Here is a 26,576-nt window from a genome sequence, read left to right as displayed (position 1 = left end):
TTAGGGACGTACAAGATGTAAAAGATGATGGAAATTACGGCTTTCGATCGATAGCTGTGTGTCTTGGTCATGGGGAAGATGAATGACCCAATGTTCGGTATAACCTGATGGCAGAGTTGGACGCATTTTGGAAACAATATGTTGAAATACTTGGCGGTGAAGAGAGGGCATACAGTGTTAAGCACTCACTGAACTTTTTTCAGGATGATGTTGCAGCCCCGTTTGAGCACTGGATGACAATGCCAGACATGTGTCTATTGATTGCTTCTGCATACAATGTGATATTGCATGTTCTTCATCATGCAGAGAGTTGGACATATCTACCACTACGTACAGCTCCTCCATCACCCTATCTACGCGTTGCCATCGCTATAGGGCACGTAAATGGTAATCACTACGTCAAAGTTGGTTTGACAAGGAATTATCCAATGCCTCCCATCACACCCAAATGAGTTCACTGTAGGCATACTTGTGCAGCTGCATGGGCGACTCCGTATGCGGAACAATTAGATGCGTACATGCACTCATATGGATTCATTAAATCTTCATCCGAAACTTTTATTCATGTACTTGAATAAATTATTGTCTATGTCTTACAAAATTATGAAATTAATATCAAAAAAATATAATTTCTCTTTTCTGTACACAAAAATTAAAAAGAAAAATAATAATTAAAAAAAACCAAACAGAAAATCTTAATCAAAGCATTTAAATTAATAAATGTATATATATATATATTCTGCCCTATATGTATATGTATATGTATATATCTATATATATATATACGTAATATATATATATATGTATATCTATATATATGTGTATGTATGTGAGATGAGACATGACATATACTAAAATAAATAAATAAATAAATAAAAGAAGAGACATGACATGAGAAGTAGTGACAATCTAGGGGAGGAGGTTTAAAATAAGGGGGGTTTATTTATCAATTTCCAAAACTAAATTAGAGCATCCACAGTAATATAATATAATACAGCACTTCAAAATCATTCTCTCTCTTCTCTTCTCTCCTATGTGGCACAATTTAATTGGATGAGTGGGTCCCATAATAAACACTATTCATCAACACTCCATAAATTTCAACACTCTATATTCATTTTCTCTATTTTCTCTCTCTTCCTTTTCATCTCTCTCTTCCTTTTCATCACCTCTCTCTTTCTTTTAATCTTCTCTTTCTTCCTTTTCATCACTTTTCTCTTCATTTTCATCATCTCTTCACTATTCATCAACTATATATATACTCCAACTCTCAAGTATCTTTTTTCCACAACTAAATTTTCAAGTGTCATTTTTCACCCATTGTGTACATGTAGCGCTATATTTATCAAAAAAAGTAATATTTCAAGTACTTGAAATACACTCCATTATATCCATTGTGAGAGTATAGCACTATATTTATCCAAAAAGTATTGTTAACAATGTTAAATATAGCACCATTGTGGATGCTCTTAGGGTTGCATTATATCATTTCCACTAACCCATCAAAAAGGAAAAGGAAAAAATCAGAAAAATTGGTACCAATATTTCATATTTACACACACATATCAATCATCAATCATCAATCATTCAATATCAATCAATCAATACTATTGGCTAAACCTGAGACCTCAACTGGAAAATCCGTATTATCAAGTAAAAAGGGTTCTCATAGAACTTGGCAAGCTCTACTTTTGTCTGAAAGGCATGGAAACACAGCATGTGTACAATTTTCCACATTTCGATCAGAGATTCGTCCTGAAATAGTGGGATAAAATATCAGCATTATATGTAAATTGATGTCGCATCCATGACATGACAATGGTCTTCTTGAAAATAACCTTTTACATGGCTTTTATTTTATTAATTTCGGGAATATGAAATGTTTCTTGAATGGGTTGCTTAGATGTTTAGGACCTTTTAGGTTGCCTTTTTCTATAGCGTTTGTGGAGTTTGAAAAAGTATTGTTTGATGGGATCGGCTTTGTTGTCTGGCATGGTTATAGTTCCCACTTTTTATGTGAAACTTCAAACTTTTTGTCTGCCCTAGAGTTGAGGAACTTTTTATTTTGAAGATTTTCCAATGCAAATTGGTTTTTTTTATAGTGGATGTGAATCATGTGATGCCTCTGCTTTGTATGTCTATGTTATGTGTATAATTGGGTGCGCACCACTTTCTAAGGGTGTGGATGAAGGGGTGTTGGGAATATGTTGTAATAAAATTACAAGAAGTCTCACTGTAACACCATTTTTGAGCGGCAAAAATTTTTATTTTGATTTTTAAAAATTATAAATGTGTAGTATTCATTCTAACGAATTCAACGATGTTTTTTTTTATTCGAAACAAGAATCAAATTTAACATGAAAATGACATGATAACTCTAGACCATTGGATATAAACTCATAATATTAGATATTTTCATCGCGAAAAATTGATATTTTGTAACTCCTTAATCAGGCATACATCTCATGTCTTTGTTATAATATTTTTCCTGGTGTTATTTTGAGCAAGTCTAGCTTTTGTTGATGGTTCACTTCTGTTATCATTGGTTTTGCTCTCCTTTTCAAATGGAAAACATTGCTACACACGACATTTGATGCCACATTTTTCAGGGCTAATTCAGATCATCCATATATCAATTTAATACAAAGCTACGAGCACATGTCAAGAGAAAAGACATTCACCATCAGTCATTTGATGTAATTGATCAAACAATCTTTTTTCACCTTTATTTCCCAAGAAAGAATTTACATGCACAGCAGAAATTGGTGACCCAAGCCAAAAAAAATAATAATGCATGATATGAAAGAAAGAATTCGATTTGTAGGCTAAGCTAGGAAATTAATCTTTGAGAGGTTTGTGGGATTTGCTTCTTGAACACTATACGACCAGATTCATCGACATCAAAAATACGGTCTACAAATTTATCCCAACTTTCACTTATCTTTTTTTTGATTGACATCAATGATGTTTCACCACTTGATCTTTCAGAGCTCTCCCCTTCTTCCAAGTCGTGAAATGTTCCGTACGATGGAGGTGAATGAGCCTCAGGAATGTTCAAAGCAACGGCTCTCTGAAGAGCTGCATTGTACTCCTCGCTGTGTTCTCGAGCAAGAGACTCCTGCCGCTCCATCCTTTGTATCTGCGGGATCTTCATTAATTGATCCTTCTCCAACATTAACTGAACATGAGAGATGCGATGCCTTAAGATTTCCAGCAAAAGAAATTTACCGACTTTCTTAAGAATACAAGGAATTGAGAGTCATTCAATGTAAATAAAGCAACTAACTGATACCAGTGGTTAACCAGTTAGACATAATCTAACAAGATAATCCACCATACAATAATAATAATAATAAAAAACACGCAAGGATTGTGTTCAGAACACGCCAGCATAAAGCCATACCATATGAAGCAGCAATTGAGAAATCAAAATTGGAATAATTATTCAGGACTAATGGGCTAGATCAACCAACTTTAAACTCAAAATAGTTTTGGTTAATGATCAGCTGCAGAACTTACATCGAGAGCTCTTTGAGATTCTCTTTCTATCCAAATGACGGCATGGTCAGACGTTGCATTGCAGGAAAGAACTATGTGCTCAAACCTCCCATCCACAGGAACTGCAGTTCTCACAACTGGTGGAAATCTTCCAATCCTACCACCAAGAATAGATGATCCGTTTAAATTCTGATTTTTCGCATCTTGAAGGTACTTAATACTAGATATTAGACGAATGAAATTATACATATAATCTATCAAGTACATAAATTAATCTTCTAAAAAACACAAAATAGAAACCCAAATCAAGTTTGGCAAGCAAACTATTAGGGGTTAGCTACAAGAAATGTTTCCTAATTCCTAGTAAAGTGTGTCTCAGAAATAATTCCAGTTAAAACCGAAAAGCAGATTGCCCTTGCTGCCCTTAGGACAAGCTAGTTGTTCACATGCCTAAGGCAAAAGATAAAGGTGATACACAAAAGACTTGTTGACATCCAAGCAACAAGTACATACACTTCTAATGAAAAAAAATAGACCTTCAGCGACTCAACTTGAGGCCAGCTCATCATAGAGCTTGAAGGTTCCACTAACTGCAGTTGAAGATTAAAGATTCCCCAGAGTCAATGTCTGCCACCAGATGTCAGCCTTTTCCCAAACCAAAAATGATTGAGAGAAGTGTTTATTTGTTGTCCAAAAAAAAGAAAAAGTGCATGCAGCCTTAAAGGCTCTGTGCTACAGCATCAATCTGCTTGACCCTGGAGCTACATATGTTAAATTGGTTATTATATGATCAACTTGCCAACAATTGTCCATTATTGTGAACATAATTTTGCAACTCTTTAGACTATGAGTGAGACTCATATTTATTGTCCGTTCTTGCTCTCATTTTCCCTTTCCATACAAAGCTAAGAGCACATGTCAAGAGAAAGACATAATAACGGCAGCAAGCCAGAAGCCTTATGTTGTTGAGAAATGTGCAAAAGATTTGCATTCAATGTGCATCATAATATATACCTGAAGGGTTTTCTCTCGACAATATGGTATAGTCGACCGGGAGCATAGAGCCGCCTGGGATCTTTAAGCATCTTCTCCTCAAAAGTACATGTATCCTTCAAGCACGTTAGGCAGACTAAACATGGCAAACTGTCCAAAAGAAACAATGAGATTTGTGCTAGTACTTTAACCATATGCGACTGGAAGCAAAATCACGTATTAAAATGCAGAATCATTCACTGACACCAACTTTCACACAAACATACAAGTGTTAAGTTCCTGGTATAACAATTGAGGATTTCCTCAATTAGCCAATGATTCCAACCCCAGAAAAAGGAAAATTTTATGCAAGCAATAGTAATCAGTTCCTATAAAGGAATAAATATTTTTTGCTCTCAGTTTCAAACCAAAAAGCATAATAAATACTTTCGAAGTTTCTTTCATCATATCTGCAGATAATACATGATATCAACTTAGATAGAAAACAGGTTTACTTAAAATTCCAAAATGTTATGCGTTAGATTTTGTTTACAAAGATGGAAAAAACAATCAGTCAAGAGGTGAATAAGACATACTATCTTTTACCATAAAAGTGATTTGAAAACATCTTCCAATGTTGCGGTTGTCCGAGGTAAGAAATCATCCTGTTCCATCATGATGCCCGATATAAGAATATAGCACAGACAATAATCCCAAGGCACAGAAAGATGAAATGCACGATAGAACACTATTAGAAGAATGTATGCTCCTTTCTGGGACAAATGCATCAGCTCATTGGTGTTAACAGGCAAGAATTCAGAGGGGCAGTTCTTTGACTAATGAAAAGAACACTCCACTCTGACCTCAACTAAAAAAAACACCATGTTATACTCAAAAGTAAAACCAAAGTTCATCTGGCAACCCAAGAACTGCATTCAATGATTCAGCTGAAGCACATCTTCTTAGCTTCATGTATGTTAAGCAATTTTCTTTTTGGCAAATAGGAAATTGTTTCCACTGTTATCATACAAGCAATGTTAAACTTTAATCAACGGCAGAATATAATGCAAGATAATAGCATACATATCTGCCAGGAGCACTCTCAATATGGCAAGGTGCTAGTATAGATATCTGCCAAGACCACCCTCAAAATCAAAATGGCTGGTGACACCAATTACCTTTTATATTGTTCTTAATCAAGTGATACCAACCAACATAATTCAAAGATTCTCATGTAAATAAAGCAACACATGACTTGTAGAGGTTCAATATAATGCAAACATGATCAAAAAACTTTGTGCAACTACACGTAAACTTTGGACTTGCATCAGTTGTAATTGAACTACTGGGATCATATTAACCTTAGCTTGGAATATGATGATTTTACCTGGAGCACGACAGAGTTGATAACATCTGCATATCTCACAGCCAAATTCAGTGACATACACCTTATGGGAGCAATTGCATAGCATCTGATCCGCTTCCTCTCAATGTTGCCCAATTTTTCCCGGAATTGAACCGCGCACATCACCAACAATGCCACCACCCCAGCCCCAAGGGAATGGCCAGTAAAAGTCAATCTATATCCTGGATAACTCTCCACCAGCCCTCTCAAGATCTCAAATTCCATATCAAATATCCACTGTGCCGCCTTCAGAAGCCCATTGTGCACATACCCATTTTGAAACTTGGTCTGGCCAAGCTTATTATCAAGCAATACAGCATAATCACTTTCCTTTGCCAAGTTCAGTCCTCTTACAATCAAGACTATATCAGCATTATCATGATCAAGGTAAATCATGTATGGAGGAGCAGACCCTCCAGTTTTCTCATAATCTTTCCTCAGAATTAACCAATCAGGATTGATGCCATACCCTCCAGGGGGTTCCCAAACCGGGTTTCGAAGGTCATCTTCGTAGACAGCAAGAACGAGACGACAGTGGCGAGGGACAGGCTCAAATTCTTCTGCAGTGGCTAGGCCCCAGTTCTCACTTTCATGTCCTGCAGTGTAGAGACATTTTTTCCACAGCCAACCAGCGCAGCCCAGGCAGTATACACATTCAAGGACAGGAAGGCAACAGGCGATTGACATAGAATGCCTATGAAAACACTATGACAACAAAAGGATGCAAATACATGGGCCAATGTGAAGATACAGATACCAAATACCTAAGTGAATATTGGGGCACACAAAGTTGCAGTAAAATTCAACTGGGTAAACGAAATGATTGAATTCTAGGGAAAGAGAGAGGGACAAGAGAGTGAAAATTCTGGAAACTAAAGCAAACCCATAAAAAACAAAAAAGGCTTTTGCATTACCCTTTAAGCTTTATAGGGTTTCTGGGAACCGCAAAGAGAATATCAGATCATTACACGTTTGCAGTTCACAATCTATAGATAACTTTTGATTTCAACAAATGACGCAAAAGAATAATTAGGAGCAGAAGACACTTTAAAATTAAACAAAAGGGAGAAATCAAGAGAGAGCCAGGGTGTTTGCTTGAAGTCGAGATTCTTTGTAGCGTCTTTTTCTCTGTGGGTTGATGATTGATGATCAGAAGCGGCATGAAGGTATTATGACCGAAGGAAAAAAAAAGGTCTGAAAAATGTTAGTTTTGGGGTGAGGGTCCGAGGGAGATGAATATAGAAATTAGGATTACCTACTAGTCAAGATGGTCAAACCCAATTCTGTAGGATTTCAGAGAATCTACTCAGTGATGCTCTAGATTCCATCAAAGGCATCAACAACACCACACCTGCCCAGCCCTTACTTAACTTTCTCCTGTTTATCAAAGTAAAATTGTTATTACCTTTGTTTTTTTGTTGCTTACCTTAATATCTAGAATAATTTATAAATGAGGACTATTTACACCCCTCATTTAATTAAGTACACTCTATTAATCATCTAAAAACCCTCATTTATGAGCACCTCACTTAACCCTACCATTTGCCCCAAATCTTTTCCCTCATTCTCTCCTCATTCTTCCCTTACCTGAACCCTAATCCAAAAGTGCAGGGACCCATCTCCAAGAGAAATATGGCAGTGGAATTTTCCCAATCTTGTATATCTGTTTAGGGCATTGATGGCTCGAAGCTGCACAATTCTTTCAACTATTGTGGTCGCACTTATCTTTGATTCCTCTGAAGGCACCCTAGATGTTGTGAATGAATGGCTCAATGTGCTTAAGTTAGTTCAGATCCCTTTTGCACTTATTCCCCTTCTTTGTTTGGTTTCCAAAGAGCAAGTCATGGGAACGTTCAAAATTGGACATTTTCTCGACGTATAGTAGTATTCTCTTTATTCTCCATAGTGAGAATCGACTATCACTTCGTTGGCCTAATTCTTGTAGATATTTGTAAAGTATCCAGTGGAGAGAAGTTAAGATTTATGATGGTGGTGTAGAGAGGGATTGAGAATTATGGTTTAAGGGGTATAGATGGTGTTTTTATACTCATAATTGTTATGTTTTTATCTAGGGTTTATTTAGATTGATGTGTACTTAGTTGAGTGAGGGATGCAAATAATGCTCATCTAATTTATATATAAGTAACAATCTTATAATCTAGAAAACGAGTTTTTATATCAATGAGAGGTGGTTCAATCAACAATCGGGGCTAGGTTAGAGCAACCACAATGTGATGATTTTAATGGGACATGGTTGGCTTTTGTTGGCTTGTTTAATAGGCACCCTAAAAATAATACCTCGAACAATGCAATTTTACTGTCCCAAATTTAACGGGACAAACATGGGCCAATGAAGTTTGTCATGCCCCCATGTTTGTCGGGCTACACAACAAACATACTCACATCTGCATCAAAATAAATATTGGGTCACACCTCTATTACACCAAAAATCAAGTCAACAAATTTACACTATTGTACCAATACATTTTGTTGGTCCAGTCACATCAGAAAAACACATCCCACAATATATTTTGTTGGCCCCAACAAATTTACACCATTGTGGTTGCCCTTAGACATATGTGTGCTCAAAGATTCGATTCCAGTGAAAAGCATTCTCAACAGTATTTTAAAAAAAAATACATGCATAACCCACGTCACTTTTATTATAATTTAGTTTGGGCAACCCCTAACTAAGTCTTTTGAATATAATTTTTGCAAAGTAGATATAACAATGTGTCCTAATTTCCTATACCAATACATCGCACAATCAAACATGAAATATTTTAACCACAAGAAGATTTAGCATCAATCATATATACATTACCACTTCCTTTTCAAATAAAATAACATCACCATATTCATTCTTAATCACACATCTAGAACCCTTAAAATTAATTTCATAACATCTATCATCTAGTTGACTAACACTAATCAAATTAAATGATAAATTGTCAACATAAAGTACATTATCAAGAGTGTAAGAAGAGTTACCTATGGTCCAATGCCTAGGATCCTACTTTTGGAATTGTCCTTGAAGGTGACATTTCCTCCATTCTTCTCCACCAAAGTTGTGAAGATAGAGACATCCCCATACATATACCTTGAGCAACCACAATCCAAGTGCCATTTGCATGGTTCAAATTTATACTTGAAGAACACCTAAGCATATAAATTCAAGAACCTTAGGCGTTCAGCCTTGGATCCTTGAAAGTTAGTGAGCACAACAATAGAATTAACATTTACATCATAAGTTACTCACATAAGCCCTCTTCTCTTCATATTTCAAGCCAATAGGAATCCACTCAAGGTGCCTTGGCCGTGGCCTTTGAGCCACTCAAGGTATCATGTAGCTTTATAGGATCATACCCTAATCCACTTTAGTCCAAATAATGTCTTTGAGAAGAAAGAAGCATATCCAAAGAATTATAACTTATAGCAAATTTAGAGAATTGATGTTCATGTTCTTTGTTTCTTCTTTCATGCAATCAATGAATAAGCTGTGGCCTTTGAACTCGTAGGGATTGTTAACTCTGGTCTCCCCTGCCCATTCTTTTGAGAAAAAAAGCTACATAAGAAGGAATGAAAATAAATAAGCGGATTCAAAGATGGAAATAGAAAGAAGATGTCAAGAAAGTTCTTTTTAGCTTTCCTGGCATCCTCATTACTTCTCAATGTTTGTATCACACTAGCATCCTCATTCCTTGGCCATGCTTAGTTAGAATAAAAAATTACAATTTTTGACATTGTATGACATAATGACATATTTAAATTAAAAACTATAAAAATAAAAAATAAAAAATAAAAAAGACATTTAAAATACATAATTGTAAGATATTGTTGAAATTATGTGTTTTCAAAATGATATTTTTGGTATTTAACTAAAAATAAAGGAAGATTTCTCTCTTTTTGGGAGGTTCCTTTTTTGGGAAAAGAGAGAATTCCTTCTTTAGAAGTAATCTAACTTAATTTAGAAGTCTAGATTATAAGGATTCCATCAACCAAATTTAAGAATCAAAAAGGAAAATTATTATTCATGGAAAACTGGATTTAGTGATCAAAGACACCTAATAGTTAACTATTCTTTTTTCGCATGTGCCAATTCTATTTACTTTATTATTGCAAGAAGGAAGTAGACTGGCGTTTACGCTACTAGGTCCATTTTCCTCCTATGCTGATCCTCAACCATAAAGATATCCCGAAGACATAGTGACTATACTATTGGAAGATGGATTCCGAAGCAGGTGATTCTGAAATAGTTAATAAATTCTGCAAATTTTGCCCCATTGGTTGCGGATAAACTGCGGGAGATTGTTTGGAAGAAGAAATTGAATCTTATGCAATTCATTTATCTTGGAGTGGTTTCGACGTGACCAAACCGAGGATAGTTCATAATTGTGATGGCGGAATAAACTTGACTGAATTCTGAGAACATATTTTTTTGTTTCAATCACAGTCATCGAGTTTTTAAATGGCATTTCATTGCTTCAAAGGATGCCGAATACTTCTCTCAAGATGATCACTGAATTAGTTGTCGTTAAACGCTACGGTAATGTTACAATTTTGCTCATTTTTTGTTGAGGATTTGTTAATTTTAGCTTCAATTAATCAGTAAAATTGTGAGATTTTTGGATTTCGTGAGCCCGTTCGGTGGGGCGGTCCAGCAAGCGGGATCGCCAACGACACCGCTTCAGCAAACGACTATCAAAAGTCAACGATAACATTGGTAAATAAAAAGCTCCAAATTGAAGCTTTTGTTGAGCAGTCCAACAAATTTTATATTTTTACTTGTTTTTTTTTTATTAAATTGTAAGGGTCTGTCCGTTTGAGGTGTTCAGGGGTGTTGGGAAGGATTGGGTTCGTCCCGAACACTTCCCAACCCTTGACTATTTCAAGCGTTAGAGACGGTTAGGACAAAACCTCTCTACATTCCGAAATTTACTAAAATACCCTTGTGTCAGTGCATACATTGGCTCTTTAAATAGTCTAATAAAGGGCATTTTTGGAATATAATACATAAAAACTTTAATGAACACCTCTCAACATCCCTTCAAAACGAACAAATGTTATATTTAAAAGTCCCAACACCCCCTAACCCATCCCAATCCAACACCCCTGAACACCTTAAATGGGTAAGTCCTAAATAATTTTATACAAAAAAAATAATTTAATAATAAATATAAAATAATTTCCACAACATTTTTTCGATAGTTTTTAAACTAGCTTTTAAAATCAATACAACTACCAAACTCACCTATGTCTATGGTTGTTTGCGTTACAGGGCCTGCGGAGTATGTTGTGCGCGAGGGGCAGCCTGGGGATGGAATTTATTTCATATGGGAAGGAGAGGTTAGTTTGACATAATGTTTATATTTACATGAGTATGTTTCCTTTACTTGACTTTTGAATTCATTGCTTATAGGCTGAGGTCGCCGTTCATCCTGACGAAGAAAATCGTTCCGAGTTTCAACTGAAAGGATATGACTACTTTGGTTATGTCGGTGAGATGTCTGATTTCTTATTTCTTGTTATCTTGTTGAGATTCTAAACTATAGGCATTTCGGTGTTTCCTCTTTTATTTTGATAAATCAGTCAGTATGTAATAAATTTATGAAATGGCAGCCTGCATTAGTAAGTATTTTCTTTCTGTGCAAGGAATTAGTATGTTTGATTTTGAAGGCAGTAATCACAGAGCTGAAAAATGATACATGTCGTGTGGTCTGAATGTTATTAACCTTTTCTATTCAATAATGGTCAAGAACATGGAAAAAAAATCGCAAAGAAGAGTGGGTAAGCAAGATAATAACGAAATAGACACATATTTATTGCAGTTCAGATTTATTTTCTTATTATATGGGGTCTCTGTTTCTACAGTAATGCGGGTAAGGGAAAAAAAGAAAATAATTCAAATTGAATCGATCAAATCTCATAATTCGAGATTTCATTGATTTCGCCTATATGTTTGATTTAGTAAATCAATCATAATTAACGTATTAATCAACATGATATTCTTCCTGTAATAGGCATTGCATATTTACTGTTATTCCAATTGATGTATGTTTAAGTGAGGGAGAGATAAGTGATTAAAGATTCACATTCTCATCAGATTGATCTTATGGGATAATCAGTGTTGAACGTGGTATCATAGCCCTTGGCCAAGTCCAGTTCACAAGGTTGAATCCTCATACCTCCCAAATTAAATGTCGCTCACGTTGAGCCTCAAATGACCAACATGTTAGGGAGAGTATAAATCATGAAAGATTCAGCTTCCCATCAGCATCAATTTTTGGGATTAACTTTCACATGCCTATGTTGTTTGTCATGTTCTATGTTTTGACTTATGGATACTTCATGATATGACCATATAAGTGCATTTTTTCTTACGAAAGGCACGATAATTTTGTCGAGTAATGCTACTTTATCTTGTGCAGGTATTTCCTCTTATGTTCATCAGCCAGATGTGATTGCTTTGACCAAGGTGCTTGCTGATATAATTTTCCAGTAATGTGACAAATAAAATTCTCAATTGATCAGCAATTGTGAAGTTTCTCTTAAGTTAGAACTATTTAAGTATCAATGGTGAATAATACTTGTTATGTTTTATGGCAGCTAACCTGCTTGGTGCTGCCAAAAGAGCACTGCACTTTGCTTCAGCCAAAATCAATGTGGAATGCGGATAAGACAGTTGAGACATGCTCTTTTGTGGAGAGAATCTTGCACTTGGAACCAATAGAAGTATGCTTCCTCTGTTATTGTCTAATTGCTTGGCTCTGAGTTTGATACTCATGCTTCTGTTATGAAGAAATATGAATATTGATTGTATCTGCTGCTGCCATAAAATGTGCAAATTTATATAAGCTTGAACCTACTGTTTACTATTTGGGATAAAGGCTTGGATGACACGAGGATGGGAGCTCGTTCATTTGCTATAGCAGCTAATATATATTATTTTCCCATCCAGCTGTTGGGCTTGACTACCTGAGTTCTTCTCATCTTTCTTTTTAGATTTGCATCTTTAGTTAACTCCTTGAGATTATCTCCCTTAATTACTTTCCTTCATCGCTACCGATAGTCTTTTCTTTACTCAGATTTCTTTCTTTTTTTTTGCTTGTGTTGAAGGTGAATTTATTCCAGGGTATCACCTTGCCAGATGCTCTAAATTCTGGAAAGGTCTTTGGAGGACAGTTCGTTGGACAGGCATGATCAGTCTCTGTCTCTCTCTTTCCTTCTCTCCCCACTGTTTCCTTTATTATATTTCATAATGTGGGTAATCTGTAGAAAAACTTCACTTTTAATGAATGTTGTTGGAAGTTTGTAGAAATGGCAGTGTTTCTACCTAAGCAACTTGTTTTCTACTTCAGTTTCCTGTTTGTTGCTTTGTTAACTGCCACATAAGCGTTATTGCTATAAACGTTTTTCCTTTTTGAAAGTAAGAGTTTGTCCCGGACATCTAACAATTATTTGTAGAGCTTTCTGGCACATGTGTGGTGGTGCCTTTATCCTTACCCAGCTGGAACAGTTCGAAAACAGAGTTGAGTTTCTCACAGAAACATCAAGACACAGGCAATAAGTCAACCTAAATTTTGCCTTATTATATTTTTTGTTTATGGTTGGACTTCTCAGTAATTAGTTTTCAGGTTATTCTTTTTTCTTTTTAGTTTTTTCCCTTATGATTATCACTTCCCATTGGAGTTAAGTTAGTAGAAACTTGATTCTTATGCTTTTTTCTTTTTAGTTTTTTCCCCTTATGATTATCTCTTCACATTGGAGTGAAGTTAGTAGAAACTTGATTCCTGTTTTCCTGATCTGTCAACTTTGATGTGCTTAATCTAGGAAATAGACTTCAAATTTTCCATTTATTATCTGGGTTCCTTCTGCTATAATATGTGATAGTATGTGCAGGCATTGGCAGCAGCATGTAAAGTGTTGATTGTGGTAAGGTTGTGCACAGTATGCATGCCTATTTTCTTCTAGCTGGGGATCTTAATAGTAAGTACATTTCTGTCAACAAGAAATGTTATGCTTTGAATGTGCATAATAAAGATCGATATGTGTAAGATTATGGGCATCTATCTGTTGAGGCAGTTGATGTTTAAAAAACAATAATAAAGGCGGATGAGTTGCCCTATGGGTGGCACCCCTTCTGTCTTTCTCATTAATAGTTCTTCTTTTCTACTGCTGAGAAATAAGGGAAAAAAAGGGGTGTGAAGTATAATGATTAAGGTGGAAGAGTGTAGACAGAGGAAGAAGATGAGAAATTGTCAAGGTTACTGATTGATTACTCTGAAGTCTGACCGACATTTGTTGACACTAGAATTTCAAAAAATCTCATTACATTTTAATTCCGTGTAATGTTTATAATTGACAGCCAACATACTCAGGAATTATATGTTTTAACCTCTCAATACTCTCCCTCAAGTCAGGGTACAGTTAATAAATACTAGGGACTTGTTCCTCATTCTAAAAAATTTGTATGACACCAAGCCTTTGTGAAAAGAGCTCCTTGGTGTTCTTCGGGCCTAACATGTCCAGAGTTATATTTTCTTCTTGCAATTCTCTAATAAAGTGAGATTAACGATAATGTTAGTTTATCATTAAAATAATCAGAAGCAATTTTAAAATGCTTACCATCTTTAAATTATTTAATGTTTAATGTAGACCTACGAATCGCAGTTTGAACACTGGACTCAAAAGTGCGATACATTTTGATGTAGTTGTGTATGCATGACAATTGTAATTCACGTAGTTATGAGATGCTGATGTAATAGAAGATTAAAATTTTAAAGTGTATTTGCATTTGATGCATGAAAAGTAGGGGATCAAATAATTTACTTTCGCATGATTAATGCTTGAAATCAACCTTTTTTCTTTTAATCAAACTTTTTTGCTTGGATAGTTATTGCTGTTCTTGTTGATAATTATATGAAACTGTGTTGGTGTCACTAAATGTTGAAATATATCTACCATTTGGTTTTTAATCTGAATAATTTTTGTGTGGATGTAATACCCTATCCAGCTTATCCTCTATCACTGTTTCTTGAGTGGTAAATTCTTGGTGCTCCTCCAATAAATTCTTTTTTTTTTATCTTCAAAAATAAAAAAAGGATTATATCAGTGTGAGTGGTTCTTCATTTCTAATCTCCATACTTGCAGTGCCAATATTATATCAAGTGCACCGGATACGTGATGGGAAGAGCTTTGCTACCCACAGTGTAGATGCAATACAGAAAGGAAATGTCGTCTTTACATTGCTTGCTTCATTTCAAGTAATGATATTTTCATTATTTGCAATAAATTCCATTAATTTTTTTTTAATTTGCAATATATACATTCTGCAAAACATTTCTACCAATTGGATTTGAGTTTTTTTTTACTGTTTGCTGTGGTCATTATGTATATTCTCGTCTTTATTGTTCATTTGGTAGAGGCTCGATTGTTAACCCACCATATTTACGTCATAATCGAATATTATGGTAATGTGCTTTATTATTGTGTTTCTCTGCAGTGTTTATTTCTGCCTTGTTTTCTCAAAACTTCTCTTGTGAGCAACCGAATATTATGCATATGTGCTTACATACATACATACATTAAAACAAACATATGAATATATGCATTTACATACACAATTATCTTAAGATAGGTTGAAAGAGCAATGAAGATGAGGACAACCATGTAGGCTACATGATTTCCATTTCTTTCATGGGAGATGTGGTAGGTACTACAATTTACATATTTTTAGTTAAACAATCTTGAAAAGTGGGTAGATTTAGAATGGAGTAATTAGTAGAAGTTCTTATAAAAGGGATGTTAAAAAAAGGAAGAAAACTCGAATTTTATTCTTCCAAGAGAAAATCTATTAGATAATATGCTTGGTAAGGGTTTCCCAAAAACTAAGCAAAGCTCCTTTATGATATGGTTGACAGGAGTTGAATGCAATTCCAAGCTTTGAAAGAGCTGTTTTGGTAGATTCTCTTGTGAAACTACTGGAATTTGGACAAAGCTGTAGAGGAAAATATGAACTGGAGCATAATGGGTGGATAGCTAGAATGAGAGGAGAATCTATTGGAGGTTAGAATGTGTAAAAGAATCAACGTCTCTAGGAACAATGCTTTTAGGAGTGGGGAATGTTCGAGGGTGTATTTTCTGGTGGCTTTTCTGTTTGAGCAGGAGCCATTAAACTACAATTTCAGTTCTTTATGATTTAGCTCAAGATAAAGATGCTCTGATGGGAACCATATTTTCTTGAATAGTGGAGAGTATGTGGAATACACTTGTTGTTAGAAAAGTAACTTGGAACTGGAATCTCATGAAGACTTCTTTGGCAAAGCATGACAGCAGAATGGTGGTCTGGAATAACAGATAATAATAAACATGACTTGTCAAAATAGGGAAAAAAAACTCACCTGCTGAATTAGCTTGCCTCCCACCCTTTGAGGAGCTTTATGGCATTAGGAAAGTATTCAGAACAGGGACAACAATGCCGCCAAAAGCCTGAAGCAGCGCTTGGGACATGAGTACATGACTGAAGACAGTCGCGTGATGACAGTTTGGTGTGTATAAGCTTGTAGTCTGCCAACCCAAACAACTCGAACAACAATCATGTGCATGGTGAAGTAAACTGCTTTAGATTGAGACGACGTCAAGATGGGCTATTTTACACTCTCTAGTTCTTTTGAATCAGTTGGCCTTGGTGAGCAATTTGAGGAACCCTACTGAGTGGCTTTCTTTCTCGTGAAACTTATTTGTTAAGAATTCTAATTACAGACTATCTTCAAAGGATAAATTCTTCATTTAATGATAAGATGTTTCATTTCAAAGTAAAATAGGAAACTGTTTTTCACATTGTCCTTCATGGCAAATGGCCATCTACGTTAGACAGTTTGTAAATGGTGGGTTTTTTGGTGGCAGCCACTTAACAGGAATAGCGAAAATTGAGATGGAACTTGCAGATCTAATGGAAAGAAGTGACATAGTGAATGCCATTCCTTTAGGAATGTTTCAGATTGAAAAGTAATAAAAGAGCCTCTGTGGGCAAAAAAGTGAATTGGTGCTTTTTTTTTTGGGTAGGTAAGGGATGGGGGGCTTCCTAATAGGTGACAACCAACCACTTGAATCAGTGGTTCCCATTCAGTTTCTGCAAATTAAAGAATAAATGTTTCCATATTCTTTATTGTTGGTATAGTGACAATAGTATTGTTGGTCATAGGAATTCTGGATTGCAGATACGTGTAATTAGGAAGATATCTTCTTTGTATTGAACTCTCTTTATGAGTAAATTTAGTTTTCATTAATAAGCAAATAAATTATTATAAGAAGAAAAATACATGAGTTCTATCAAAACATCCCTCTTCTGGGTTGTGTCAGCTGCCCTGAATTCTTGTTGCAGAGAATTATAAAATTGATGACCTGGTGTTATGTGCATGACAAAGTTGGGTAAAAAGTTGGAAATGTATTTGTTCATTGTTCCTTACTGATGACGTGGAGGAAGTTAATAAATGACTATTAATGGCTTCAGCCGTAATAGCTAAATTAGTATCAAAGTGAATCATTATGGCTTTGAAACTAAACTATAACTCCTGAAATAATAAACTTGAAGCATATGATACTGTTAGAATATGTAAGAAGTGAAATGCCCCAACCCAACAGGTTTTAACTTATTGGGTTGAATGGCCAAGAACTAATCTTAACATGGTATCAGAGCAAAAGGTCTTGGATTCTAAGTTTAGCCTTAGCTTTTGCAATTTAAAATCCCCATTCGTTGTTGCCCCAAGTGTGGGGCTTTGTGTGTGTTTGTTGGTGCACCAAGTGAGGGCTTTGTGTGAGAGTAGCCCTAGTGTAGGGCCTTGTTTATTGTGCACGTGTTGGACTATCGGATTCTCCTGTCCACATGTGAGCGGGAGTGTTACAAGTTAACTTATTGGGTTGAATGGCAAAGTAACAAATCTTAACATATATAAACAGGATGTAAGATGAAAATATTTTAGTAGTTTCACACCTGGTACCATCCAACGTGGTGGTTCTAAATTCTAGTAAACATGTAATGGAATCTATGGTGGTTCTGCAATAACCCATATTGATGACTTGCAAAGATACCTTTAATTGTTACAAAATGTTCAATGCTGTCTGTTGCTATATGCTATATTTTCAATTTGTGTGTTTACATTGAACTTCATTTTCCTGGAGCACATGTTCATAGCTGCAAAAAGATAAATGTAATATCTCAAGAAGAATTTATTAACTGCTTAGATTGATTTTACAGAAAGAACAAGAAGGGTTTGACCACCAGAAGGCAACAATGCCATCAGTTCCTGCTCCTGAAATGGTAGCAAAGATGTGCTCGTTCTCATACATCCTTATGTATAGTTTGTTTGTATGCCTATAACTATTGTTAAATTTTACCTTGGCAGCTTTTATCAATGGAAGAGCTACGTGAAAGACGTCTCACCGATCCCCGTCTTCCGAGGTATGACTTCTATTATTTTAGTTTTGGTTCACTTCTGTATTTAAATATCACTTTCTATAAATTTATTGGAGTGATGCTGTTATCTTACTTTATATAAATTCATTGGATTGATGCTGTTTGCTTGATTCTAATTTATCTATTTACTGAGTTACTTTTTTGTTATGCTCTTATACTAATTTATTTGTTACATTTCTAAATCAAAGAATTGCCTTCTATTTATTTGTTTATTGGGAATGAAGAATTGCTTATTTGGCACCACACACCATCAATTTGGCCAATGCAACACCGCGTTAGGTTCAGGGTTTTCCGATGATAAATTAGTATGTTATAATTTATAAATTAGATAGAGAACTTCGATTCGACAGTCGTGTAGAGGAATTACCTTTAAGAACACCTAGAAGGTGTTCTGTTAATCACTTAATATGAGATCAAGTTTCATATTCTTCTTCTTCTTGTTTTTTTTTTTTTGTATGGATAAATTTGTATTAAGGCAGCAAGCATTGCAAGGAAATAATTACAAAGAAGCTAAGCTAATAGCCTCAAAAGAGTGGCTAGGGATAAATCACTTGTAAGCCCTTACTATGTATGAGGTTCACTTTAAAAGCTGAATTGACTTCCGTGAATTAATTGTTTCAGGAACTATCGGAACAAAGTTGCCACTAGAAAATTTGTCCCTTGGCCCCTAGAGATAAGATTTTGTGAGCCTAGCAATGCTACGAATAAGATGAAATCTCCTCCAAGGTTTGGCTGGCTAACTATGTTGCATGACCTTCTGTTTTCAAATGGCATGACTCCACTTCTCTCTTTAATATGGAATTTTTCATTTGCAACATTCTCTTCCATCTGATTACAGTTTGAGGTATTGGTTTAGAGCAAAAGGAAATCTTTCAGATGACCAGGCTTTGCACAGGTGAGCGCAATTTGTTTAAAAGCTTAAGTTATTGATTTCTTTTTCCACACGATAGAAAAAAAAAAGAAAATCAATTTTTGGTTTCAGCAAATCACATATGGTAAATTATGGTTTTACTAAAGCAAGTTCATTGTCCTTTTATGTGATTATCTTTGTGTATTTAATAACTCTCTGATAAATTGGGTCAGTGGCACAACCACAAACCCAGGTCTCCCCACCATCTCGGCCCTTTGGGCCGTGGCAGTTCCCAGGCCCCTCCATAAGGAAAAGACCTAGGCAAGTGGTTGAAGGCCTGCACCAGCTTATATGCTGGATACAAGACCCCTCAACAGTCTCCCCACCATCTCGACCCTTTGGGCCGTGGCAGTTCCCAAGCCCCTCCATAAGGAAAAGACCTAGGCAAGTGGTTGAAGGCCTGCACCAGCTTATATTCTGGATACAAGACCCCTCAACAACCGATGTGAGATTTTATCCCTTAACAAACTCACCAATCATAAGTGCATAAAAACGTTTAATGGTTACAACAGAAGCCTTGTAAGCTAGTCCCATAGATTTAATGAGATGAAATGGCTCTTCTGTAGATGTGTGGCAGCGTATGCTTCGGATTCGATATTTCTTCAGGTTAGCGTGAATCCCCACAGAAGCAAGGGTTTGAAGATTTCTTCTGTGAGTTTGGACCACGCGTGAGTACCTGCATCCTATCAACCAGTAACATTTAACGACCTATTGTCTGTTGAACTTAGTAAGTTTCTTTTTCTTTTTTTTTAAATTCCTATCAACAGTACTGGCTTGTCTTATGCCTTTTTCTCTGTTCTCTCTTTGAACTGGCTTTGGGGAATGATGGCAAATATATTTCTTTTGATCCTTCCAACCTTCTCATTCCCTCTCAGGATGTGGTTCCACCGGCCGTTTAGAGCTGATGACTGGATACTATTTGTGGTAAGTTTCTGATACCGTTTCTTTCCATTTTCCTTGGATCAGAATGATCATCTCTCCATTTTGTTACAGATTACGAGTCCAGCTGCCTACAATGCCCGGGGCTTTGTTTCTGGAGAAATGTTTACTAGAAGTGGACAAGTATGCATTTTTTATACTACTCCACCTCTTTTTTCCTCTTTTAATCACAGTACAAGGATTGTCACTCTCTCTCTACCCACTTCTTCCCATGGCTTTCAATGGAGTATATGTTTTGAATCAATTGCGCTTTGTGTTAATCTGCAGCATATTGTGTCATTGACACAAGAGGGGCTACTTAGGACGGTTAAAACGCCAAATTCAACATCATCATCATCATCAAAGCTATGATCTAATGTTCTCTACAGTGGTCATAACTCATAAGGGACACTACACTGAAGTTGAACCTTATCATTTTTCCCTCCGTTTTATTACCAGAGAAATTAATATGCAAATTGCGATCCCAGTCGGCTTACTGTCAGTTTTTTAAATTGAATATTATTATATTTCCATGACATTTCCATCTTTTTTTTTTCCTCAAGCTATGGCAGTTATACTAATTCCCTGTCTGTTTTAAGATCATACTTTAAGAACACATTTCCGGCATTTGTCCCAGGGAGTTTTCACTACATATTTTCATGAAATATATGTTGGCATTTCTCTTTTCTAAAAGCTTGATTTTCCTCGAGACAAATGGGACTTAAATATAACAAACTCTAATAAGATAATATTATAATATTGTTAATTTAATTAATACATTTGTTTGAGAAAATACCTATCATTTTAGGTTTCATCAATAACTCGAACCTCTCTCTCTTTAATAGATAATTTTTTTTTTCATTAAGTCAAACCTTACTCTAATTAAATTATGAGGAGTAAGCTATCAATATGTGGAGATCTCAATGTTAGATTGATTGCCCTACACCAAATCTCCAGTTGAATTATTATTGGCAAATGGTAATGCTTTTGTTGTTTTGGATATTACTAAAATATATCAAAGCGTATTTGGATTTGGAGGGTGTTATTGACACCCTGAAAATTGATGTTTGCACCCATGCCTGATATGAAAGACAAAAGTGTTTTTGAGATGCGTTTGTGCAATCCCATGTCTAACATGAAAGACAAAAGTATTTTTGAGGATGAACATTATTTGCACCTCGTTTTTTACTAAGTACATCCTATTAATCCTTTAAAAACACATTAGAGTATGGTATACTTAGTAAAAAATGGAGTGCAAATAATGTTCGTCATTTTTGAGATGTGTGTGTCAAAGTCAATAATTTAGGGATTGGGAGAGTTCTAATTCTCATATGCTCCAATTACATCCAATTATTAAAATCTCAACCCTCCATTTAATCTAACGGTAACAACACATCCAATTAGCTTTCTCATAACCTTTAGGCTTCCTCATCTCTTCTTTCTTCTGGTTTCCTCTCTCTGATCGATTCCTCCCCATTTTAACTCTCCTCGCCGTCACTACTGAACTCTCACGCCTCACCATAGACTGGCGAACTCTCAGCCATCATTGAACCACTCTCGTCAGCCACACTTCATCTCCATCAAAACGGGATATGCCTGCATAAATGAAATGTTAGACATATCTCCAACAAAATGGGACATGCCCTACATTTTTTGTTCAAAACGGGAGATGCCCGCATCAACAAATCCTCATATTAGTCTTGGATCTTTGATTTTGATGGAGCATATGGTGATTTTTTTTAAAAAATCTGTTTTAGGTTGGTTTCTCTTTATAGGTGGGAATTGGGAAGTCGTGTCGTGCTAATAATTAAAATTGATGTGATGTCATTCACATGACCGTTAGATGAAAATTGGATGTAATTGGAGCAGATGGGAATTGGAGCTCCCCCAAACCCAATAATTTAAGTATTAAGTTATTGAACGAAGCTCGTCGATGATGGGGGTCAGGCCATCGCTTACTGGTTAGCCGAATACCCAGTCAGCGACCTGACCCTTGATGGCTTGACGCTGCTCACTTTTGATATCGAACTCGGCCAGCAAGAGCAGCCAGGAGCCTCCCGGTAAGCATGGGCTTCGTTAATAGGTGGTTGGTTTTAACCCTCAGTCGCACGGTGTGGCTGAGCATATAATGACAAAGCTTCTGATAGGCGAAGACAAGTGAGAGGTTCTCCATTGGAGTGTAGTTCTTCTCGGCAGGTAACATGACTCGACTTAAGTTAAGTAAGTAAGAAACAGCCCGCTCTCGACCTTCTTCGTCCTCTTGCGCTGGGAGCCCTACTGGCACAATTCTGACTAGTTCTCCACACTACTTTTCTGTTTTGCAGTTGAATCATGCCTGTTTAATGAAAAACTGGCTGGCCATTATACAGTGTGTGTTAATTATTGGCTAGCCATTATACAGTTTGAAATATCAATAATGTAATGAATAACCCTCGTTTGCTGCCCCTTTTTTGGGCACAATATATTGTGAACTAACCATATATGGTTTTAGGCAACCAAACAACAAAAATGACATGACACTTAAATGACAAATTCTTTACACGTTAAAAACATTGCACACATATCAAAATTTAAAACAAATAATTGAATAACTTAATGTTTTACACGTATATCGAAAACTTTTGTTATTTTCTCTGACAGGGAATGCATATAACATTTTTGGGGTGCCAATATCAACTCCATGTTACATCCCTTTGACCTTACTTTAAAACAAATAATCTTATGAGTCGTGCTAGGCCCACTCATATAGCCCTCACGGGATATGCTGGATTGGGATATCTAGGCTCGGCCTGTGAAATTAAACGTATAGGCCAGCACAACCTCAGGTCAACAGACCACCATGTGGATCGTGCCGAACCCCGACCCACATTACACCTCTATATACATAATAAATAAATAGAAGTGTTTCCTAAAAAAAAAAACTACTGGGTTATTGATTAGTTATGGTCTTGGCCAATAAGAATCCTCCAACAAAATTCCTTAAACCGTGTCAGGGCCCTTTTGTCTTATAATTTGCATTTCTACCCAAAATCGATTTTTCTTTCCCTCTGCATCTCCTTTGATTGTTTTCTAGTTCTTACTGATTGAAATGATCATTACAGGTAGTGATTTCTCTTCTTCTTTCGTGGTATTTGTTCTGAATATACTTTTAGCTTCATCTTTTTGCTCAAGAAAAAAAATGTAGCTTTGGGTTTTTAATTATTTGAGGGGACTCGGATTCTTCTGTCAGGGTACCTTTTCTTTTGCAGCTGGGAAGCTACAATTTGACATTAACTTAATTGGGTTTATGTGTTTGATTTCGTTTGATTGGTTTGTTGGATCTTAACAGAAATTTGGAGAGGTTATATCTTTTTCCATGACTGATTGAGTTGTTTATTGTTTCTCCTCCATGTTTATTTGCAAACCTAATTTAAGTGAAAAATAATAGTTGGTAGGATCAGGATTAGGGCAGATAATTTTGCGTGGGGATTTTGTATGGACCACTTAATGGTTATGTGATAGAAAATGAAGTGATCTATATCTCATTGATCGAAAGAAGGTAATTGTGAATTTCACTGAGATGCTCAAATTTGGGGCAAATGTAAATATCATCTAGATAAGTTTACTCTGGAAGGGTTAGCTTTGATTCGATGCTCCAAATCCTGAATAGGTACCATCAAAAAATTTAGAAATGTGATATTCAAATCTACAACACTCCTTATGGGAAGACACTTTTGTTGTTGCTTTTCAAGATAAGGATTAAAATTTCATTTTTGAGTATCTTACCATTTTGTTTTCACCTTTTCTCTTAACCTTAAACGCACTAATTTGTTGGTGGCATTGTCGTTGGGTGCGAGGAGAGGTTGTCAAAAGGTATCACTCAAAATGGAAATAAATCGAGCTTCTCTAATATCAGGTTATTCGGATGACATTGCTCTTTCATGCTTGGCAAGAGTACCGCGTAGGTACCATACAATCCTGAAGTGTGTTTCCAAGCGATGGACAGACTTGGTGTGCAATGACGAGTGGCATGCTTATCGTAGAAAGCATAATTTGGATGAGACTTGGATTTATGCGTTGTGTCTAAAGAGTTTTCGACGAGTTTGTTGCTATGTATTGGATCCCAGTTCATTAAGAAGGTGTTGGCGGCTCATTGATGGGCTTCCACCTCTTTGTATAAAGAGAAAAGGCATGGATTTCAAACAATTGGAAAAAAGATTTACTTGTTGGGTGGCTGTAGTTGGTTGGAAGATGCTACTGATGAAGTCTACTGCTATGATGCAACCACAAATACTTGGTCTGAAGTTGCTTCCTTGTCAACTCCAAGGTAATACTCCTTCCTCACATTCTTCATCGAAATTACTAGCTCGAATTATGCACTGATAAGCTAAATAGAAAGTTAAAGTTAATTTGATCATGATTAATTTCTTTTTAATGTCCTCTTCCTAATATCGTCACTCAACTTGTACGGGGTCTCTAGAGGGGAACATAAGCAGCTGTTTCCACTTCATCTGCATCATGCACACCAATCTTATAATTTCTTTATTGGGTTTGCCTTTTTTGTTTGTTCATTTTGGGTCATTTGAATATCTATTCTACTTTGAAGGAGTTAAACTCATTTAGGTGATGCATTTGCTAATATCTCTGGCAATGCCAAGAGTTTATATTTTCTCATTTCCTGCCATCAGGCCAGACACCTTGCGGAATCTACGGATAAATACGTAAGTGTTTGTCACTCTTGTTCTTTGGACTGGATATTAGTATTGTTTTTTTTATTAGGGTGCTGGGTGCTACGTAAGATCTTGTTTGCATCTATTTGAATTGCTACACCTCAAAAGATTTAGTGAAGTATATATTTCATATGCCATTATAGCCTCTGGCATAGGTAAACAACTCCCATGTACAAAGTTCCCGCAATGGGCGGGGTCGGGTACAGGCACATAGACCTTGGATAGTTGACTATAAATTGTTGAGTCACTTATCCCCATTTTAGCATGCAATGGCATGTTTCTTCACTATTTTGAATGTTGTTTTTGTTCCGTTAATTGAAATTGATATCTATGGTTCAATGCATTTAGGTGCTTCTTTGCTTGCCAAGTTTTGTGTGAAAAACTGTATGCAGTCGGTGGAATAGGCACAAAATCAAGCGATCCATATTCATGGGACACTTATAACCCTTGCACAAACAAATGGACATCTCATTTAGATCCTAAAATTGTTTCTGAAATTGGAGATTCTATAGTTATGGACGAGAAGATATACATTTGCGGCATCTCTTCTTCCATAAACTCTCCTGTCTATGCAGTTGTGTATGAATCATCAAGTGGCATATGGAAGCGTGTAGATTCTGAGATGACTTCTGGTTGGCAGGGTCCAACAGTTGTTATAGACGGGACCCTATATGTGTTGGATCAAAGTTTAGGGACCAGGTTGATGATGTGGCAGAAAGAGTCGAGGGAAGGGTTGTTGGTGGGGAGGCTGTCCTCACTACTTACAAGACCACTCTGCCAACTTGTAGCTATAGGAAAGACAATTTTTGTTGTGGGAAAGGGGCTCAACACAGTGGTGTTTGATGTTGGTGCTGCTAGGAGCATGAATGGAGATGGAGTTATGTTGAGCTCCTCCATACCTAAATTGTCTTCTGATGATGATCTTGATGTAATTAGCTGCAAATGTCTAGCTTTGGGTCCGTTTGGCAGACAACTTTGACAGTGACATATATTGTAGACAATATATGCTGGTAAGAAATGATAGCAGATATGGTTCCTGAAATGCTAGTAGGTGTTTGGTTGTATTTTTTATGGTAGCATATTGATGTTAAAATTGTTGTAACAAATTACTACAGGGGTATTATGCATTAAAGTTGTAACAAATCCAAATAAATAATAAAATAAATAACAAACTAAAAATTTGAAGATTTTTTTTTGAAAATTTCGTTCACTATATTATTCAATTCAAACTAAAAAATTTCATAATTCATTATTATTGAATTTTCATAATTCATTATTAGTTTTTATTTTAAATAAAAATAAAAATCGCATTATTTTTCCACTGTCGCTTAGCATCCAATTTCTCCTCTACTTTACACGTCATCTTTCCTCTACATTGGAATTGTGCTCTCCGGTGGATGATGATGAATTCCTCGGCATGAACTCACTCAACTCCCAATTAAAATTTGGCGACCAAACCAGCACCGACCCTCTCCTTTTTCGTCTCTGATTGTTCTATGTTGAGACCCATGGCTAGAGTGTTCACTTCTCGAGGTCCCTGGTGTAGCTTTGTGTCGTCGCCGGAGAAGTTTTCAAAGAGAAAGAGAGAGAATGGTAAGAAGAACTTGAGGCTATTTAGGGCAGAACATTGAAAAGCTTAGGGTATTTAGGGTAGAACATATCAAATGGTAGAGAATTGTCTTGAAATTG

The 26,576-nt window shown here is 36.1% G+C and overlaps 3 protein-coding genes across 3 annotated transcripts; 2 read left to right on the top strand and 1 right to left on the bottom strand.

Annotated features, from left to right (window-relative positions):
- Nucleotides 1-2,653: 2,653 nt before the first annotated feature.
- On the bottom strand, nucleotides 2,654-7,234 carry LOC119983764. Its single transcript, XM_038827492.1, has 5 exons — nucleotides 5,858-7,234; nucleotides 5,077-5,135; nucleotides 4,513-4,641; nucleotides 3,520-3,655; nucleotides 2,654-3,178 (listed from the first exon to the last, which is right to left on the bottom strand). Exons 1-5 carry the CDS (start codon nucleotides 6,560-6,562, stop codon nucleotides 2,831-2,833), a joined length of 1,377 nt encoding a protein of 458 aa, XP_038683420.1. The 5' UTR covers nucleotides 6,563-7,234; the 3' UTR covers nucleotides 2,654-2,830.
- A 3,887-nt stretch (nucleotides 7,235-11,121) lies between these two features.
- On the top strand, nucleotides 11,122-20,716 carry LOC119983824 (acyl-CoA thioesterase 2-like). The gene is given in 16 exon segments (XM_038827557.1): nucleotides 11,122-11,221; nucleotides 11,295-11,373; nucleotides 12,304-12,350; nucleotides 12,482-12,607; nucleotides 12,992-13,069; nucleotides 13,775-13,793; nucleotides 13,796-13,861; nucleotides 15,026-15,138; nucleotides 18,132-18,194; nucleotides 18,280-18,335; nucleotides 18,972-19,076; nucleotides 19,189-19,245; nucleotides 19,827-19,928; nucleotides 20,136-20,184; nucleotides 20,254-20,322; nucleotides 20,467-20,716. Coding segments are annotated over 16 exon segments (1,206 nt in total). The 5' UTR covers nucleotides 11,122-11,128; the 3' UTR covers nucleotides 20,551-20,716.
- A 2,525-nt stretch (nucleotides 20,717-23,241) lies between these two features.
- LOC119984830 (F-box/kelch-repeat protein SKIP4) lies at nucleotides 23,242-25,919 on the top strand. The gene is given in 3 exon segments (XM_038828954.1): nucleotides 23,242-24,346; nucleotides 24,349-24,484; nucleotides 25,236-25,919. Coding segments are annotated over 3 exon segments (1,071 nt in total). The 5' UTR covers nucleotides 23,242-24,042; the 3' UTR covers nucleotides 25,867-25,919.
- The last annotated feature ends 657 nt before the right edge of the window (nucleotides 25,920-26,576 follow it).

This window comes from Tripterygium wilfordii, chromosome 18, assembly GCF_013401445.1.
Source record: "Tripterygium wilfordii isolate XIE 37 chromosome 18, ASM1340144v1, whole genome shotgun sequence".
In the NCBI taxonomy this organism is placed as follows: domain Eukaryota; kingdom Viridiplantae; phylum Streptophyta; class Magnoliopsida; order Celastrales; family Celastraceae; genus Tripterygium; species Tripterygium wilfordii.
Note: the sequence above shows the minus strand (reverse complement) of the source record. Positions and strands in the feature narration are given on the sequence as shown.